This window comes from Physeter macrocephalus, chromosome 7 (assembly GCF_002837175.3).
Source record: "Physeter macrocephalus isolate SW-GA chromosome 7, ASM283717v5, whole genome shotgun sequence".
Taxonomy (NCBI): Eukaryota; Metazoa; Chordata; class Mammalia; order Artiodactyla; family Physeteridae; genus Physeter; species Physeter macrocephalus.
In genome coordinates this window covers 37,876,195-37,896,823 of record NC_041220.1, presented here as the reverse complement: position 1 = coordinate 37,896,823, position 20,629 = coordinate 37,876,195, and the positions used below count along the sequence as shown (strand labels likewise).

The following is a 20,629-nucleotide window of genomic DNA, read 5'->3' as shown; positions in this document are numbered from 1 at the left end:
CACGAACCCGTGTCCCCTGCATCGGCAGGCAGACTCTCAACCACTGCACCACCAGGGAAGCCCTGCTCTGATCTTTATGATTACTTTCCTTCTACTGTTTGGGTTTTCTTTGTTCTTCTTTCTCTAGTTGCTTTAGGTGTAAGATTAGATTGTTTGTTTGAGATTTTTCTTGTTTCTTGATGTAGCACTGTATTGCTATAAACTTCCCTCTTGCTACATCCCACAGGTTTGGGTCATTGTGTTTTCGTAGTCATTTGTAGGTATTTTTTTAATTTCCTCTTTGATTTCTTCAGTGATCTCTTGATTATTTAGTGACATATTTTTTAGCCTCTATGTGTTTGTTTTTTTACAGTTTCTTTTCCAGTAATTGATTTCTAATCTCATAGTGTTTTGGTTGGAAAAGATGCTTGATACAATTTCAATTTTCTTAAATTTTCCACCACTTGATTTGTGACCCAAGGTGTGATCTATCCTGGAGAGTGTTCCATGCGCACTTCAGAAGAAAGTGTATTCTGCCACTTTCGGGTGGAATGTCCTATAAATATCAATTAAATCTATCTGGTCTATTGTATCATTTAACAAGACCCATATCTATTCTGTCTACAAGAGACCCATTTCAGACCTAGAGACACATACAGACTGAAAGTGAGGGGATGAAAAAAGATATTCCATGCAAATCAAAAGAAAGCTGGAGTAACAATATATCAGATAAAATAGATTTAAAATAAAGACTGTTACAAGAGATAAGGAAGGACACTACATAATGATCAAGGGATCAATCCAAGAAGAAGATATAACAGTTATAAATATTTATGCACCCAACATAGGGGCACCTCAATACATAAGGCAAATGCTAACAACAATAAAGGGGAAATTGACAGTAACACAATAATAGTAGGGGACTTTAACACCCCACCTACACTATGGACAGATCATCAAAACAGAAAATAAATATGGAAACACAAGCTTTAAATGGCTTTGCATGTTGATACTGTTAAAAAAAGAAATAAGGAGACTCAAAATGGAGTAGCTTGTGCTAAGTCTTACATCAGCAAACCACCTAATATCTAGCCTAATTGCAGTTTCAGCGTGTCTCAGGAATGTGACCTTTAGTCAGTCAATCTGGAATTACCTGGTTGGCACCAGTGAAGTAATCTGTCTGATAGACCCCACCTACTCCCAAATGAAGTTGCCCTTTCATGACACAGTCCACTCTGTTAGAAAGCTTCCTTCTTCCTTGTCTCACCTCCTTCTGGCTATAAAAATCTTCCATTTTGTACAGCTCCTCAGAGCTCCTATCTATCTGCTAAGGCAGAATGCTGCACAATTTGTGAATCATTAAATAAAGACAATTAGATCTTTAAATTTATTTAGTTGAATTTCTTTTTTTTTTTTTTACAATACTACTAACAGGGCTGACTTCATGGGTGTGTGACTTGTGTATCTGCATTGAGTCCTGCTCTCAGCATGACCTCTCACTTGGTTTAATGCTCACTGTCTTGAAATTCATAATAATTTTATCTCATAACATGTTTAGAAGTGAAGTTTGACAGGATAATAGAGATGGCATGGGCAGAGGAGATATACACAATAGTTGTGCCCATGGATTCTTGCTACCCCATTTGTATATATCATGCACAATATCCTATGAACTAAGAATTCCAGTGGACCCACAGTGTTTAGCAAACTCAAAGTGAGTATAAGTGTGTGATGTCTACCACTGTGTAAGCAGAGGGCAGTGACAGTCTCAGGAGGCTGTTTTCTGTTTGAACCAGAACTTGCTTAGAACACAAAAGAAGGCAATGGCATTCTAATAAACATGAATGACTAAGGGACCCTCTCATATCCTCTCTTGCTCCTGTTATTTCTCTGTATTAGCCAACAGCTTCAGCTGAAAATAATGACATAGAAGGATCTTTTGGTTCTTCCTCACATAAGCTGAAGGTAGAGAGCATTGGTAAAATGTGCCTGTATCAAGAAGGGAAATAAAAAATGTTGAGCTAGACTTCTGTAGTGTTACCATTGCATGGAACCAAAATACATGCATGGATGAGCTATGAAATACAGTTGTATAATTTTCATGATTCCAAATGAAAGTTAAATGCTTTTATATTTACATTTGAAATTGACATTTCACAATATAAAGGTGAACAGCAAAACTCATGCTAGTAATTTAAAGTTTGGATTTTTTCACTTAGAATATCATTAATTAACAAATAAAAATGCCATGATAAGTCGAGAGAGACCATGAAAGAAAGCAAAGTCTTATATCTTAGTACCTTTAACAGCATTGTTTAATTGCTTTTCAAAGAGTCCTACACTTCCACTTTGCACTGGGCCTCACAAATTATGTAGCTGGCCCTGAGAACTGAGCCTCCTTTTCTAAGCAAGTAGAGGGGCTGACCACCAGGTTAGGCCTCTAGTTACATCTGTCAGCTTTTATATCAGCACTTGTATTCATTCTTTCTACTTGTCCCCTATTCTGTAGTTTCTAGTGCTTCCATATCCAATATTCTATTCACTGGCCACACGCGCCTAGTGAGCTCTTGAAATGTGACTGAAATGCGCTATAAATATAAAATATACAATAGATTTCAAAGCCTTATTACAAAAAAAAATCTAATGAATAATATTTACATGAGCTATTTGTCAATATAAATTACATTGTGAATACAATGTAAATTACATTAGCATTTCAACCAGTAGTCAGTTACATGGACTACTTGTTGAAATAGTACTACTTTGGATATATTGGGTTAAATATATAAATTATTTAAATACATTTCACATGTTTACTTTTACTTTTTTAATGTGGCTACTAGAAAGTTTAAGATCATACATGTGGCTGGCACACTATTTCTACAGATTAGCATTGTTCTATAGCACATGACTTAGCTTTTAACCAGTCTTTTATTTCCCCTGAGGCTCTCTTATTTTTTTTTTACTTTCTAGTAATGAGGACCTATCATTGTTTATCTTGTCCCCCTGCCCTGACAAAAAAAAAACCTCAGATTTTTCAAATTAGTTGTAAAATATACCAAAAATAATTTATACCAAAAACTAAATTATAAACTTTTCATCAGTAAAGGGCCTAAGTAAAGAAGCTAACAAGGTTTATTAATGACATTTGAAAGCAAATATGTGGATGGCATGAACCTTTCCACCCATCATACTCAGAACATAAAAAGTAAGCAACAAGAAAAAGAGGAATAAACACACAAAGCCACTTTCTCCATTTATCATTGGATTCTATAGCTAAAGTGTAAGCCCCAATATAGAAAAAGAACACAGGCTCAGGGGTTGATGACAGACTTGCATGGGTGGTGTAAGTTTAAGGTAGTATTAAAAAATTTAAAACTTCATTAGGACCAATTTAGTCCCAAAGAAATATTCTGTTGGTGGCAAGATCCCTACAATGAAAGACATCCCAAAACTTTTTAAAAAATCAGTGCCCAAGACCAAACTTAACATGGAGGTATTCTATGTAAGAGAATTGAACTACATAATAGGAAATAAACTTACTTTTAATTTCAACTAATTCAGGATTGAATTTATGGGGTCCTACAACATCTTGCAGCTTTTCATATAGAACACGTTGAATAATTTTATTTATGGTTTCAGGATCCTCAGTAGAGGGAAATCTAAAAATCATCAGCATATGAGCCAATACTCCATGTTCCTTTTGACTGTGGACCAAACAGGAAAAAAAAAAAAAAAAAAAAAAGAGAAAGATGGTTTTTAAAGATAAAGTTCCAAATAAGATTTATGGTAATATCAAACTCTGTTTTTTTCTTTATCATTCATTTGAAGCACAAATACACACACAAAACAAATCCATAAATGCAATTTTAAAAGATCTAATTTGTTTTCTTCTATACTCCTATTGTTTGCCATATATAGAACTCCCATCTCAGCCTCTCTGATAAGCAACTAGTATGCTTATGATCTCCCTTACCACCACAGGATCTAGTTAAATACTTGGGTTATTAATATAAAAAACAATTCTCTTGTCAACCATTCAAAATTATCAAATAAAATGTATGGTAAATATGAAATCAACTCTGGCTTTGGCTTTCAGGCTTAATTTCCAGTGGTTTAATTAAATCCAGTGATTTCTCCTAAGCAGCCTTCAGGCTCTCCTAAACAACTCCCAATCCTAAGGACATTAGAAAGCTTGAGCAAGTTGTTTTGACTTCACATGATTATATTTCCAAGATAGAGTGTTAACTAGCTTTAGCATTATTTGAATGAATTACTACTTTGGAATCATCCTTTTTTTTGAATCATCCTTGACTACACTTTCTCATTCTCTGTCAGTTACTCTACCCCTTCTTTTCAAATGCAATCAGTTCCCTTTTAGTCTGGGTGCAATAAGCTGCCTCAGTGCTGGACCCTGGGATGGGTGAGCCCAAGTGCATGGGCCCTTTAAGAGCCATCTCCCAGATGGCTACAGTTTTGTGGATCTCAGGACTCAAACCCTGTTCATTTTCAAAGTTAGATGTTTTGGAGGCTCATCTCTCAGGTGCACATCCTAAAAGTTGAGGTGCCTGGTATGGGGTTCGAACCCTTCAGTCACCAGGGAGAATCTCTGGGTTTTGAGTTTTCTTCCGGTGTGGGTTGCTCTGCTGGGGTGGAGTTTATGACAAGATTGTGTCCCGTTGTCTCCAGCCTGCTTCAATGTTGTTTTCTTCTCACTTGCCCAATGTGTAGTATTTACTCAGCCAACTTTTTTTTTTTTTTAAAGAGAAAATTGTTTCTTATGTAGCTGCAAACTCAGTGTGTCCATGGGAGAAGGTGAGTTCAGTTCTTCCTACTTCACCATCTTGAACCAGAACCCCAAACAATTTTACTCCTCACTGTATACTGCATCAACTCCTATGCTCCCAAACTGTAAGTGAGAATATAAATTAGAATCTCATTTTTGGAAGGCAGTTTGTGTGTTATAAATTTGATTATCCATCTTCTTTGATGCAGCATTTCTGCTTTTAGAAGTTTAATCTTCAAATACACTCTTTTGTGTGCAAGGAGATATGTACACATATGTTGTCATAACTTTATTTTTAAATCAGAAAAATATGTAACAACCCAAGTGTTCATCAAAAGGGCATTGGCTAAATCAATCTTGACATATACTTATAGTGAAATACTATGCAGCCAGCTAAAGGATGGGAATAAAGACACAGATCTACTAGAGCATGGACTTGAGGATATGGGGAGGGGGAAGGGTAAGCTGTGACAAAATGAGAGAGTGGCATGGACATATATACACTACCAAACGTAGGGTGGATAGCTAGTGGGAAGAAGCCGCATGGCACAGGGAGATCAGCTAGGTGGTTTGTGACCTCCTAGAGGGGTGGGATAGGGAGGGTGGAAGGGAGGGAGACGCAAGAGGGAAGAGATATGGGAACATACGTATATGTATAAGTGATTCACTTTGTTGTAAAGCAGAAACTAACACACCACTGTAAAGCAATTATACTCCAATAAAGATGTTAAAAAAAAAAGAATGAAATAGATCTATATGCAGTCATTGGGAAAATGTTAAATATAAATTGTTAACAAAACGTATCATTTCTGGGTGTGAAATTATTGGAGAGGGGGCTTTCACTTTCTATTTATTGTAATACTGTGCTATTTGAATTTTATAAAATTTTCTATTGTTTTTGTAATCGTAAAAAAACAAATAGGACTTTAAAGAGATTATTGTTATATATCTCATCCCATTTCACTGCCTCAGCAACCCTATAATCTATTACTTACTCTTTCTTCTTTCTCTTAAACTATTCCTATACTGGCTGGCTAATAGAGACAAAAACAAACAAAACTCTCCCTCTACCCCAGCTGTACAATTTATCTCACACCTTCGTATCACAGAAAACCTTCTAAAATGGGTAAATTACGTTCTGCCTCATATTTACTTCATTGCAGTCTGCATCCTCCCCTTTTGTTCCACTGAGTTGTTTCTCTGCTTGAACACTAATGACTTCCTCATTGACATTTCCAATGGATTCTTTCTAGTCTCATTACTTGGCGTCTCAGGAGTCTTGTCGATGCTGACCACTCACTCCCTGAAACGTTCTGTTGTTAGCTTCAGTGGTGCCTCTCTTGATTCTTCATTTTTCCTGCTCCTTCCCTATTTCCTAGGTTCCTATTTTTCTTCTATTTCCTTAAACACTGTTGTTCTTCAAGCTTTCTTCATCATCTTTTTTTTTCTTGCATTACCCCTTTTCTGAGAAATTCTGTTGACACCCACACTTTCTAATACTTTGAGTTGATGTTGAGCAAATTTATGTCTTCAGCTCAGTTTCCATTTCCTCCCTTAGGTCAGATGCATATTTCAGGCTCGTAAGGTCCCTTAGTACCTCAAATCAACATCTCTAAGACTGACTTTATCTTTCCAACAAATTACACTTCTTCATATTTTAGTAACAGAAGAAAGAATAATGAGTAGCAAGATTTCTGGGATGAAGGGGTAAACAAAATAGAAAGTTATTTGGAAGAAGAATTGGTAGAACTTAGTTATTCATAAAGTGCGAGGGGCCCAGGAAAGGGAGGAGTGTGGGATGATGACTTCCACGTTTCTCATTAGTGTGATTGGGTTTTTCCTGAGTTTAAGAATTTTCTGTGGAACCTCCATGTGGAGGTGTGCGTGGGCAGGCATATAGTTCTAAAAATCAGGACAACAGTTTAGACTGGAAATAGAGACTTGGGTTTCAATAGCACATGAAAGCATGATGTGGGTGGATGAAGTCCCCTTGAGAGAGTGAAAATTTAAGAACTGGAGAAGCAGATCTAAGAAAAAGTAAAATTTCAAACACCAAACAATATGGAATTTTCAGGAGAAAGTGAGCAAACTAACACCTCAGAGATGTCAACTAAGTAATAGACTGAGAAGTAACTTGGAGTTTTTGTCATTGAAATAATGTTGGAAATAGCTCTTGTTTTATTTTGAAAAATACAAGTAATTTGTATTAAGACAATTATTACTTAAGATCCTCATATAGTATTTTGCTTAAAATGTTATGTTCTGGATTCTATTTATTGATGGTTGATGATCAGATCTGAGATCTTAAGTATTTGTAGAAAAACCGAGTGGAATGAAAGAAAGGAAAGAAAATTGGTAGGAAGGAGAACCAAGAGGAGAAGAAAAACCTCATCTGCTACACTATTTTACATAGGACACTTATTTGCTATTAAACCGAGGGATGTGGCTTAGGTCCCTATTTGTGCTAATTAGGGTTTCCAAAAAACACACAAACAAATAAACAAAAAAAAACAGTTCTATAACATAGCCACCAATAACACTTCTGTCCCTCAAAATCATCTTGCAAATGCCTTCTTTTGAATTTAAAGAATGAGTAAGGCACATTGTAACCCATGACTTATACAGAGCAGGTACCAAATTAACGTCTGTTGAATTGAATTATATCATATCATTAACACTTCAGACAGTATTTATTACTGACCAGGTTAACAGCTTTAGCTTTAAATTATATTCAGAAGTCAGCATTTTAGATCTACATACCTGAACTTGATAATGTGAGACTTCACAAATGCTTGCCTCAGTGAAGATTTATGAAATGCATTTTTCACCTGTTCCAAAAATATTCAAAATACGTCAGCAAGGATAATTTTCGGAAATTCTGCAAGTTGATTCAAAGCTTAAAAACATTTTTTAAAAACTTAAGAACAAAACACATTGACTGACATTTCACAAAGTGCTGAACTTGAGGAATCTCTTTTGTATTCTACTCAGTGATTTCAACTGAACTCTGCCTTAGGAATTATAGGAGCTGGGGAACCATAGTAGGGGGGCCAGGAGTGACATCTTCTGTGTTACACTCAGAAAGAGACAAAAGAGAATAAACAGATTGGGTTTTGAAAAGTAAGAGTAAGCATCCACACAGTGAGATACAGATTTTTACCATAGATAAACAAAGGAAATGAAAAAATTCTGTCAAGTGGTAGGTCATAAAAATAAGGACAATCTATGACCACACCATCCTGAACATGCTGGATCTCATCTAATCTCAGAAGCTAAGCAGGGTCGGGCTTGATTAGTACTTGGAAGGGGGAAATGAACGCGTAATGGTGTCACATGGTTCTCAAACCTGGTGAAAAAGTTACCACATATCCTGTCATAATCTGCACTCAATTCAGCACTCAAGATGCTCTTAGGAAGGCCCAAGTGAACTGGGATACATAGCCTAATACCTCCTATAAGGTTTATTCTAATAGGGTGGAAGAATGTATTTTGTGGAGGTATGTCTTACTACTACAAATAAGAATTCTAGCCAACTTAAATTTTTAAATTAAAAGTCAAGATAAACACATCAAGTATTTCTTGTTTTCACTGTATGGATATTTACCAAACACAGATACTACAAGTTGGTAATTGACTGACAGAAACAATGAGCCTTTTTATTCTTTCCTACATTTTGTTTGACTTCTGAGTCTTTGTGCCCAAAGAAAGTTACTTCAATTATGAGACAAATCAGCACAATTCAAATGAGTTCTCTAATGACAGCATTCACCTGGAAATATTTATTTAAAGGTTTATTTTTTTATCAAACAATTTCAAAATTATTAATTTTTAAGAGTATGAGTCCTATTTATATTCCTATATATTTAAGTCAGTCTGGATCTTATAAAAATTTTAGTGAATGGCACAAAAAACAAGGAAAATAGTTGCATCTTTACTTGATCTCTTTAGTTCCATTTCCTTTCCTTTAATATACGTTATATTTTAAGGAGATATATATACATATATATGTATATATATATCCTAAAATATAGCTCCTTAAAAAGAGCTTATTTGATATTTCCCTGGTTTGGTGTTTACAAGTACGAATACAACCAGGATTTGACCCTCTCCTCAGCAAAGTATCCAAATCCTCAGGCTCCTAGTCTACCAGTCAGTTTCCAGGTGGGCCACTGCCATTCTGTTCTCACTCAGGATATTGGAACTGGAAGACAATTTGAAAATTTTCTAGTCTAGTGCCTTAATTTTCACATAAGAAAATTTTTCCAGAATGATAAAGAGATATGTCAATGACACATCACTGGCTAGTAAATGGTACCAGAACTAGGTGTCCCAACTCCTAGTTTAGGGTGCTTTCCATCACATCATTTCACTAATTACTTCACAGACTACCAGGAAAAGTCTAAATTATTCTCTAAGTAGTCTGACAATGAAGAGAAGTCATCACCCAGGCTCTTGCTCTTTTGGCCTATACTGCTAAATTTTCCACTATTTAAAATATTCAATTCATTCCTCAGGATGAATGTTGATGCCCTAAGGATAAAGATGAATATCCAAGGATTTCCTACAGAATTATGTACCAAAAACTTGTCCAAGGTTGGATATTTTTAAATACTAAGATACTTCTCAAGTATGTGTCTGAATAATTTCAATCTTGTGTCCTTTTGCTAAAGGTCTCTTCTTTAGGAAATCAATGATACAACAACTGTATTTTGGGTCACCCTAACATTCTCAAAATTTCTAGACTCTGCTGATCAATACTGTAGCACTAGCTAAGGAAGGGTGTGTAGGAGGTACAAAAAGAAATGGCTAAAAGTCACTAGGTTTAGCCCTCTAAGGCATATTCCTCCAAGTCATTTATTGTTAGTTTTGTCTTGTATCTCTCAGGTAGGGCCTCTCCCCATTTTGCAAGATATACAAGATCAGTTGAATGGATTTTTGAGAAGCTAGGATACTAAAAATTACGGTAAAAAGTGATAGCAAATACCCTAGAAGTGGGAATAAAATGCTTACCATTGATTCAATTTTCTGGCTCATTTCTGTGAAATTTTCAGAAGCCTCTTTTCCAAACTCACCATATAGTTTGTCACTTGTAAATGACAATGTGCTATAGTAATTGTAGGTCGTCCTTTGATCTACAAGGATAGAGGAAAAAACTCATCATATTTTTTATCAGATGTGTGTAAAGCATCATCATTTCCCCATTTGGTAGTTGCTAGACAGACTGGGACAGGAAACAATGTCCTACCCTGGTCATCATCTCCATCATCCTGTTCTGACCTTCATGGTTATATCAAAATAAAAGACAACAACTTTCATCATCATAAGATTTGGAGTATAAAAGCCATATGAACTGCTTGGTGTTCCTGTAGGCTAATTAGTCATGTGTTATCCATTCCTGAATAAGCCACAAGAAGCAGTAAGTCACACCATCTGAGCATATCAACAGGAATAGATTCAGAAGCTTCCCAAGAGTGAATGCATTTTTATATTTTAAAAGTAGATTTCTTCCTGTTCCATAAACTACACATCAATTCTTGCCATAGGGAGTCTAGTGTAAGAATATTTATTTTGGATAAGGAGATGAGGGTAGGGATTAAAATGCTAGGAGCTCAGTATACAGAAGTTTAAGGAGGTAGAGTTGCCACTGGACATAACCCTCCAGAAACACTACTTAGTTTCACCTGGTTCCCTTGTCACTCCATTTATTTTCTCCCACCAGCCATAGGAATTGGTTTGTCTGTTTCTTTAGCCATCATCTCCACTTTCTGCATCCAGTTCAAGCAGCCCATGTTTTTGGTCTGCTGAAGAATTAGTGCAACACAGCTTTTCCTCTACCCTCCTGTACATGAAGCAAGCACAGAGCTCAGAAGATTCATTCCATGAATATTCATGCTGACTATCTTTTCTGTGAGAGACTCTGTGCCAAGCACCTGGAACACGATGGTTGTGTATGGTTATGATAGGAAAATGGAGTGTGCCTCATCAATCTCAGGTACTCTCTTGCTTCTCATCCTTTCCCTCACTTAACCCCCGGAGGGAAAGGAAACTAACATTAGACACCTGTGTCCCAAGTATATTTGCATATCTCATTCAATTTAAAATAACTCCCATAAGGAAGTAGTAGTATCCACATTTAACAGATAAGGACTACCGTCTCAGAATTGTAAATAAATTACCCAACCTCCACATGACATGGCCAGAAAAGACTGAACTGGGTTTCAAGCTAAGGTCTAACTCCCAAAGCACAAATTTTCATTATATATTGCTTCTTGGAGTGGAAAAAAACAAATATACTCACTGAGGCTATAGGAGAAATCTCTAGTTTTACATGAGAGTTATATAAGGAAGAAAACTACCAGTAAATTCCAAAAGAACATTCTAGCCATCCAGAGGATTTGTTGGGACAGAAAGGGAAACCTCTGGTCAGACTCGGACAAGGCCTGGGGAGGGGTTGGTTATGCATAAAGGATATGGATGACACTGTAAGGTCAGGGTCTCCTGAGCATTAGCCACTTAAGTGAGGGTCTAGGGAGGATTTGCCTTCCTCCCTCTCTTTCACTGAATGACCTTGCCCTTGCCCTGAGGACTGTTTGACCTGAAATGCAAGCAGATCACAATATACACAATTTCAAGTAACGTTTTAAATTTATCTAAATATTGACCAATAGTTTACTTTAGGTCTAAAGTTGGGCCCAACATGTATCCAGAGAAAATCATAATTCAAAAAGATACACATACCCCAATGTTCATTGCAGTACTATTTACAATAGCAATAGTGTTGTATTGTAAATTGTATTGTATTGTAAATTTACTATTACAATACATGGAAGCAACCTAAATGTCCATTGACGAAGGAATGGATAAAGAAGATGTGGTACATATACACAGTGGAATAAGAAAGCCATAAAAAGGAATGAAATAATGCCATTGGCAGTGACATGGATGGACCTAGAAATTGTCATACTGAGTGAAGTCAGACAAAGACAAATATCATATGATATTGCTTATATGTGGAATTTTAAATAGTGGTACAAGTGAACCTATTTACAAAACAGAAATAGAGTCACAGATGTAGAAAAAAAATTTATGGTTACCAAGGGGGAAATGGGGGGAGGGATAAATTGGGAGATTGGGATTGACATATACTCACTACTAGATATAAAATAGATAACTAATAAGAACCTACTGTATAGCACAGGGAACTCTATTCAATACTCTGTAATGACCTATATGAGAATAGAATTTTAAAAAGAGTGGATATATGAATATGTATAACTGATTCACTTTGCTGTACAACAGAAACTACACAATACTGTAAATCAACTATACTCCAATAAAAATTAATTAAAGAAATAAAGTTGGACCCAAGATTCTGCATTTCTAACAAGCTCCTAGATGAGGCAGATGTTGCTGGTACCTAACCACATGTTGAATAGTAAGTTTCTAAAGAGGAGGAAAACATATTCTTCTTCATCCTTAGACCTGTTTCTTTTCAGTTATTAGATTGAATTATTTGAAATTGCCATTTATATAGGTTAAAAATGGTCAAATATCAGCAATTTTATATGCTTCAACCAAATGAACAACTTATCTATAGTCAATATTTTAATTTGCCTGATAGACTCAGATAGGTTGCTAGGTGTCAAAACATATTTCCAGTTACCAGAATTATACGGCATGTGCAGTTGTTGAAAAATATTATTGAGAATATTAGCAGAAAAGAAAAATAAGGATGAACATGAGTTTGCTGATAATTTTCTAACAGCTTTTTGATTCTATAACCTACAATGATGTTCATAATAGATTCACCTGCTGTCATTCAAATCACGAAAGGGACAGAAACGCAGTCCCAAAGGCCACTGGATAAAAACTGAACACACAGTTCTATGCTGTCCTGGGTTTTATGCCAAAATGATGCAGTCTGATCACCTCCATCTTTATCTGCCTGTTTCTACAATAGATTTGTTTGGCTCAGTTTGGTTATCTAGGCGTGCCAGCACCTAAATTCTCATGTGTTGTATCTACTCTGTTCTTAGGTTACATCTCTAAACAAAAGACAGGTCACAAATATGACAGTAACACATATCATAACAATTGCTGTTTATTCAGGTGTGCTGTGTGGGCAGCAGACGCTGTGTCTTCCATATTACTCAGCTGATCATCCCAACAATAGGGTACACAGGAACAGGTTACTGAAATCTTACCAGGTTTTTATTGTATGCATATGAGTAAGATTTGTAAGCCTTATAATACTTGGCTTGGGAAGAGGCCAAGGAGAAGTAGTAAGAACATTTTCTCTCACTGAAGTAATAAGATCCCTAACATGACTAGGAATTCCTTGTTAAGTCAGACAAACCAAAATATGCCACAAGAAAATATCGTAGGTACGATTCATTCATTTTTATCAATCAGTATTCAGTAAACATTAATTATCTAATATGTGCCTAATAAGTTCTTTAATAAGTTCTAGAAATATAAAAATGAGTAAAACATAGGCATCCATGAAGAGGAATAATGATGCTTACAACATAATGGGACTTAATATATTCAGAACAGAACTGTAAAATTATAAAGTTATTTTAGCTATTCTTTTTATACTAATAAACATGCTCCAGAGAAATTATCAAAATGCAGATAGTCTAAATTCAAAGACCTGCATGTGGGCAAATTCTACCCTCCCCCCCCAAAAAAAATCTTTGAATACTTCTTCTTTCAGGAATAATCCACCTTGTTTAGGAAATTAAGATTGGATTTGTGTCTGCTAGTAGAAGATAACCAATTTACAGATCACCATCTCTCTTTACAAAAAAGCAACTGCTGCAAATTCCCAATTAAATTAGAACTGAGTGATTAGCTTCTTTGGTTACAGGGTCTTGAACATCAAAGCATTATCTAGTCACTAAGGGAGATATTAAACAAATAGGTCAAAGTGGAGTCAACTAATTAAAACCTGAGACAGAGTAAGAAGGAAACTTCAGAAGGGTTGTTATGCCCTAGAAGAACAGTTCTGAAGTACCCTGGGGACCTTTCTAATAACAGCGGTGTTCAGGGTTCATCTAGCATGGAGGTACCTGATTACCACAGAGTGAACCTCTTTGTAATTAATATTCTCAGCATATCCTATCTTCTTTAATCACTTGCAATATATACCAAGATGATTTTAAAATAACAAATAGGCATTTATTCAACAATATATTACTATAAGCATTTTCCCAACTTACTAGTACAAAATAGAGCCTACTTCCCTATGATCCCCAATTGTACAATTTATTGAGCTGTCAGGATTTCAATGAGTTGGAGTTATTTTAAATCAAGATGATTGTCCTATGACCTCAAACAACTCCGAACATTGGACTGTAGCTTTCCTACGGTTTTCCTTTAATTAAGAGTTGATTATTGCTGTTAATGAATATGAAAACTAGCATGCTATTCCCAGCAGGAAGCATTGCTACATCAAAGATAGAAGAAAGAATCCTCCTTGGCTTGTGAGGATTAAATGAGTAACAAGGCAGGTGAAGAGTTCTTTGTACCAGCTATGCAAACAAATTATAGTAATGAATGAATAAGCTTGAGGCAAATCAAAACAGGTATGTAATCAGGAAATATTTGAGGTAAATCACATGATGCCAGGGCAACCCATACTTACTGTATCTCACATAATGAACGATGAGTCCGATGCACACTGCCAGGACAATCAGGGATATAAAGGTGATGAGGCCAATAACCCAGGGCTCCAAACAAGCTCTCTTCCTGGCCCTCACCACAGCTGGCCTGAGAAAGAAAGCAAACAGATGGATTATATTACAGTGCACACCCATACCCACTCCTTAGGTGAAGTAGATATTCCTGGAGAACTAATTCAGGACACTCAGAAGGAAGAGTACTGTTTTGTTTTAGAACACACCCTAATCCCTGGCTGCTGAAGCCATTCCTGGTTCTGGTTGCTTGACCTTAGGCAGGTAATTTGACTTCTCTGTATCTCAGTTCCTCGTTCAAAAAATGAAGATGATAATGATAGTACCAATCTTATAGGATTATTGTAAGGATTAAATGAATTACTGTATGTAAAGTGCCTACAACAGCGCCTCACATGTAGAAAGTGCTATTTAAGAGTTAGCTATGATTTGCTGAGCCAGCTATGTGCAAGATACCAAGTCAGGCACTTCCACTGTAGACTCTTAAATGGCCTATGATATATGTTACAGTTTGAACCATATTAGGTTCAGGGCAGAGTTTCTAATTCTATTCTCTTACTATTTTTCTGAAACAAATTTAGAGGATACACATAAGAGACAACCAGAGGTCTCTTCTAAAGAACCTGAGTGTTTGAGCTAATATTTACCTCTAAACTTCAGCAATGCTGCAGGAAATCCCTTCTGCATGAAATTTCCTCAACCTCTCCCATTTGTTCTGCCTTCAGAAATACATGTTACTGAAAAATGTTGATCAACCTGATTTTCGTTTGATTAGTAAAGTTGCCATTCCCTTGTGTTAAAATAGCTGCTAAACAAACTCAAAATTTAGAGAAAATGAAATAAGTCAGAGTTGGCCAAGTTGTTTAAATGCGATGCTGTTATTTTAAGTTTCTTGAGGTATTTAGCATGTTGGTAGAATCAAGGCATGTGTTCTTATCTCCAGAGCAGTCTGGTACAAGAACTGAGAGAAAAGGAAGTGTTATCCTGAAGGAGCACCTGGGGTTGCTTCAGAATAAAGAGAATTGCAGGTCCAGCCCTTTCCTTACCAGCTTGGACAAGTTATTTAGACTCTGAACTAAGTTTGTCCATCTGTCAATAAGAGAAAGCCTACCCATTCTGTTTAAAGCACATGGTTGACTGTGGGACCCAGAATGAGATCATGAATGTGAAAACTTCTTGGAAACTGTGAAGCATTTCATAATAAATAATCGTTACTTACAGAAATCAAGGGAACTCCGTTTCCTGGTGATACAAGACCAGGAAGTGACATAATCATTCTGGTCCCTGGCACACCATCATTCCATCTTGGGTCTGTCTCAATGTCCTGTTTGGTGGGAACACTGTTGCAGAAGTCAACAGTATCATTGCTACATGACTCTGCCCTGCTGAAGTCACTGGAATGTAGTGGAAGGCTCCAGGGACTCTACTTGGTCTCCTCCCTTATTTCTGTGATATCCCCATGGGGCTGTAGCCGAGGAAACTATCTTTCTCTCCCCAATCTCTTCCATCTCCAGTTCTCCCTTGAGTGGGATTCCAAGCAGCTGTTCTAGAGTGACAATTACTGTAATATAAAAAGACTTCTCCACTTCTATTCTGCACATTTCTTACGTGAAAACATGCATAAGAAGCTTATAAATTGACTCCCGTTCCTTCATCCCTGAATGCTTGCTATTCATTTGTTGCAGAAGAAAGGAGATGCATATAGCAGACATAAGCAAAAGTTTGGAGGGAATATGGGGAGGGAAGGGCTTCTCAACTAGTTTCAACACATGCCAGATGAAGAATATGAATTTGTAAATGTAGGAAACAATTGATGTTGATATAATCGTCAAAAGAATATGTAGAACTGTGAAATATAAGACAGAAGTTCTATTTATTCTACAATAACTCTTAATCAAGACAGAAAATTAAAAACAATGCAGCCATTAAATTGATGAGGTAGAGCTACCCATATTAACATGCAAAATGTCAATGATATATTTTAATGAAAAAATATTGCAGAATAATATGCATCCTATGTTCTAGTTTTTGTACATAATAAAACTATATGTGTAGGTGCATAGTGAAGTATATAGAAAGACACACAAAATTTTTGACAGTAAGAAGTGGAATAACAAGTAAGAGAGCAACTTTAATTTTAATTTATGTACTTTTTTATGTTATGATGGATTTTTTTTAAAAAAGAAACATCATGGCTTTCGAATTAAATGAGAGAGAGAGAAAAAGAGAGAAAGTAATGAGGACAGTTATACATGTCTCTTCATGGAGTTCCTATCACTATCTTGTCTGAGGTACTGCTGTGTCTTCTTTTCCTGTCTCCCACCTTTCAAAACTATTTTAGGGATGCTCTGTCTTTGGTGGCTTTGATGCAAATAATAGGGATAGTATGGGATAAAGAAAAAGAGAATCCATCAAAAACACTTTGAATAAACAGTTAAGAGACTATGTTTCTGATTCTGACCACCAACCTACTGTATAGTGTGGTACCAGCAGATTCATTTCTCTCCCTTATTTTCTCCATATGAAAAACAAGGATAAGAATTCCAGACCCTTCCTAACTTGATGAGCTCTTAGAGATAAAAATGATGAAGTATTTCATTACTTTGAGCTGCCCAGTAGAAGATCATTGTACAAATAGTAAGGACTATTATTATTATCATCATTATTTTAATTATTAATAATAATGGTAATGACCACATTACTGAGATTTTTTCATTTGAAACATTCTCTCTTCCCTTCCCAGTCTGTATGAGATTGCTTTTCAAACTGATTCACCCTGTTTCTTAATTACTTTTTTTGTTTGCTCTCTCAGCAAGTGATTCCATACTGAATTGCTCCAAATTAGATGTAGTAGAAGTGTGCTAAAAAAAAAAACTAGTAAAATGGAGGAATAAATCTATTTTACATATCAACAGACACTTGTGTAACTAACCTCTTCCTGCACATAAACACTTTTCCAATCATTATTGGGGCCTGTTGAAACTTACATGAACCTGCTCTTGTAAAACCACCTTCAGACAGACTGGATAAATTCTAATAGCTTCAGTGGTATCAGTTTTCTTTCTACGATTTTTCTTTTCAATTGGGGATGTGTAATTAGACAGTGAATGTAGCAGGTGAATATAGCAGTTAAAATATGGTTATATTTTTATAAGCTCCAAATTGCCAAAAGACAAGTCCAGAGGTGCATTATCACTTCTTAATGTGTCTTTTTCTAGAATAGTATAAGAAAGAAAAGCAGCAGAAACAACAACAAAAAGAGGAGGGGAAAAAACATACTACCACAAATAAACCACATGGCAAGCACTGGAGAACCATAAGTCAAGGCTCACAGTGCTTCAGAGGAAAGTTTACCAGAACAAACGCTTTCCTAACACCACCACCATGGACCGATTAATAGTAGATGTCTAACTCGTTGCCCATTCTCTGTAATGGTAAGCAGTGCTGATATTCTTAGTTGGAATGTTTCACCAGCTCAGCCCAGCTGAGCTGTTTTGAATGAACACGTGCACAATATCTATAAAGCTGGTGATGCTAATGCATCATTAACTACTTAAGCCAGAGGTCAGCAAAGTTTTCTGTGAAGGTCCAGATAGTAAATATTTTAGATTTTTCTGGACCACACACTCCCTATTGCTACTAGTCAGCTCTGCCATTGTACTGCAAAAGCAGCTACAGACAATACATATACAAATGAACATGACTGTGTTCCAATAAAACTTTATTTCTGTACACTGAAATTTGACTTTTGTATAATTTTCACTTGTCATGAAATATTTTTTTTATTTTGATTTGTTTCAACCATTTAGAAAGTATAAAAATCACTCTTAACTCAAGCTCAGAACAGGTCGTGGGCTGGATTTCACCCTTGGGCCATAGTTTACTGATGGCTGACATAAGCAATAGCCTACAAGTCAATGATAATTGTGTTGGGAAGTTATAATAGTTTTTTCATTTTTTTAGTCTCAACTGCATGGCAAATCTAATTTAGTGTGTCTCCAATCCCATTATCACTAACTTTGTTCTTATAATTGTCACTAAAACTCATCGTCCAGCTCGATAACAGGTTTCTCATCTGCCTCCCCTATCTCTGAATCATTGTCCATTACAGTAAGTGCTCTTTCTGGAAGTGATAGAGCCAGTGGCTGAGATCACTTGAAACCCAAGTTGGCCTCAGTTAGCTTGGCATTCCCCTTCTTCCCCGCGAGCTTTCTAGCTCTTTGCCTTTGTTCCTGCTGCCTCCTATATGGAGTAACTCAGAGTCTGTAATTTGCTTGCATGATAAAAACCTTTGTGCATTTAAGAACCAGTTCAGAAAAGTCCCCTTTATTTCAGTAAGCTATATTCACCACTAAGTATCACATCATAATATACATTTTGAGCCCCTTGGGGATAATGTCTGTGCCTTACTTATCTCTTTATTCTCTGACCACTCTGATGCTCAATGTATATTCACAGAGGGGATTGAACTGAAGTTGGTTAGGCCAAATTGAACTGACCATTTGTCAGTACCACAATATGGGTTTCAACCTCTCTCAAAGCACTTCTGTTCTGCCTTAGTCTAGAAAAGAACTTGGAATATTACAAAAAGAGAAGAAAGATCACACATTGTGAAGAGTAATTACTATTTAAGTAAAGCCTGATTTCCATAAAACACTTTAGATAATAATCAAGCTTTGTGGTTAATATGTGTATTTCATCTGTTTAAAATATATAATTTTCCAACTATGATTTTATCTATCTACTGTAAAGTGTTACCATAGTTCAGAAAGTGATAAATGAAAATAAGTAGACATTAATTTCAGGAGACACTTCTTATTTGTGATCATTGAATGTCTGTATATAATTACAATATCCAAACAAAAGCATAAGGAAAGATACCACAATGAAGTAACAGCATAGTACCTCATGACATTACTAATTCCCTAAGTCAGCGCTTAAGTTTTAAAATATTAATTAATAAATATTTATTCAGTTTTTGTTGTATATTTGGCACTAGCTCATTTCTTTACCTTATAGATTGTGCCTGCTTGTCTTGTTCACACAAACACTTCAGATGCCTTGTGCTTTGTGGAAGACTCATATCAGCTGGCATTGGTGAGATCTTCAATCTTATAAGATTAGATTCTTATTATAGTCCAGAACAAGACTATTAAAATATCCAGGGTGGAACTAAAATTTTGAATACATGCTCATGGATCATATGTTTTCATTGCTATGTTTTTTAAAGAAATACAAATAAATTACTACTTATAAAATTACAAATAATCCAGAGGGAAGACAGCAGAAGCAAGAAGAACTACAATCCTGCAGCCTATGGAACAAAAACCACATTCACAGAAAGATAGACAAGATGAAAAGGCAGAGGGCTATGTACCAGATGAAGGAACAAGATAAAACCCCAGAAAAACAACTAAATGAAGTGGACATAGGCAACCTTCCAGAAAAAGAATTCAGAATAATGATAATGAAGATGAGCCAGGACCTCAGAAAAAGAAGGGAGGCAAAGATCGAGAAGATGCAAAAATGTTTAACAAAGACCTAGAACAAACAAACAGAGATGAACAAAACAATAACTGAAAGGAAAACTACACTAGAAGGAATCAATAGCAGAATAACTGAGGCAGAAGAACGGATAACTGACCTGGAAAACAGAACGGTGGAATTCACTGCTGCGGAACAGAATAAAGAAAAAAGAAAGAAAAGACATGAAGACAGCCTAAGAGACCTCTGGGGCAACATTAAACGCAACAACATTCGTATTTTAGGAGTCCCAGAAGGAGAAGAGAGAGAGAAGGGACCAGAGAAAATATTTGAAGAGATTATAGTTGAAAACTTCCCTAACATGGGAAAGGAAATAGCCACCCAAGTCCAGGAAGCACAGAGAGTCCCATAGAGGATAAACCCAAGGAGAAACATGCCGAGACACATAGTAATCAAATTGGCAAAAATTAGACAAAGAAAACTTATGAAAAGCAACCAGGGAAAAACAACAAATACCATACAAGGGAACTCCCATAAGGTTAACAGCTGATTTCTCAGCAGAAACTCTACAAGCCATAAGGGAGTGGCATGGTATACTTAAAGTGATGAAAGGGAAGAACCTACAACCAAGATTACTCTACCCAGCATGGATCTCATTCAGATTCGATGGAGAAATCAAAAGCTT

The 20,629-nt window shown here is 36.1% G+C and overlaps 1 protein-coding gene across 3 annotated transcripts in view; it reads right to left on the bottom strand.

Moving 5' to 3' along the window:
- The window catches only part of TMPRSS11E (transmembrane serine protease 11E), a 51,105-nt gene that overhangs the window by 14,747 nt on the left and 15,729 nt on the right, over nt 1-20,629 (bottom strand). Inside the window, exons 1-5 of one of the 3 annotated variants that reach the window (XM_055085943.1) lie at nt 15,680-16,090; nt 14,412-14,536; nt 9,776-9,897; nt 7,526-7,593; nt 3,523-3,686 (exon numbers count right to left, since the gene is read on the bottom strand). In XM_055085943.1, the coding sequence (XP_054941918.1) occupies nt 3,523-3,686; nt 7,526-7,593; nt 9,776-9,799 (256 nt within the window). In that variant the 5' untranslated portion in view covers nt 9,800-9,897; nt 14,412-14,536; nt 15,680-16,090. Of the gene's footprint in view, nt 1-3,522; nt 3,687-7,525; nt 7,594-9,775; nt 9,898-14,411; nt 14,537-15,107; nt 15,127-15,679; nt 16,091-20,629 lie in introns of those variants that run through there. The other 2 variants (XM_007123903.4, XM_024132026.3) reach the window with 2 other exon arrangements.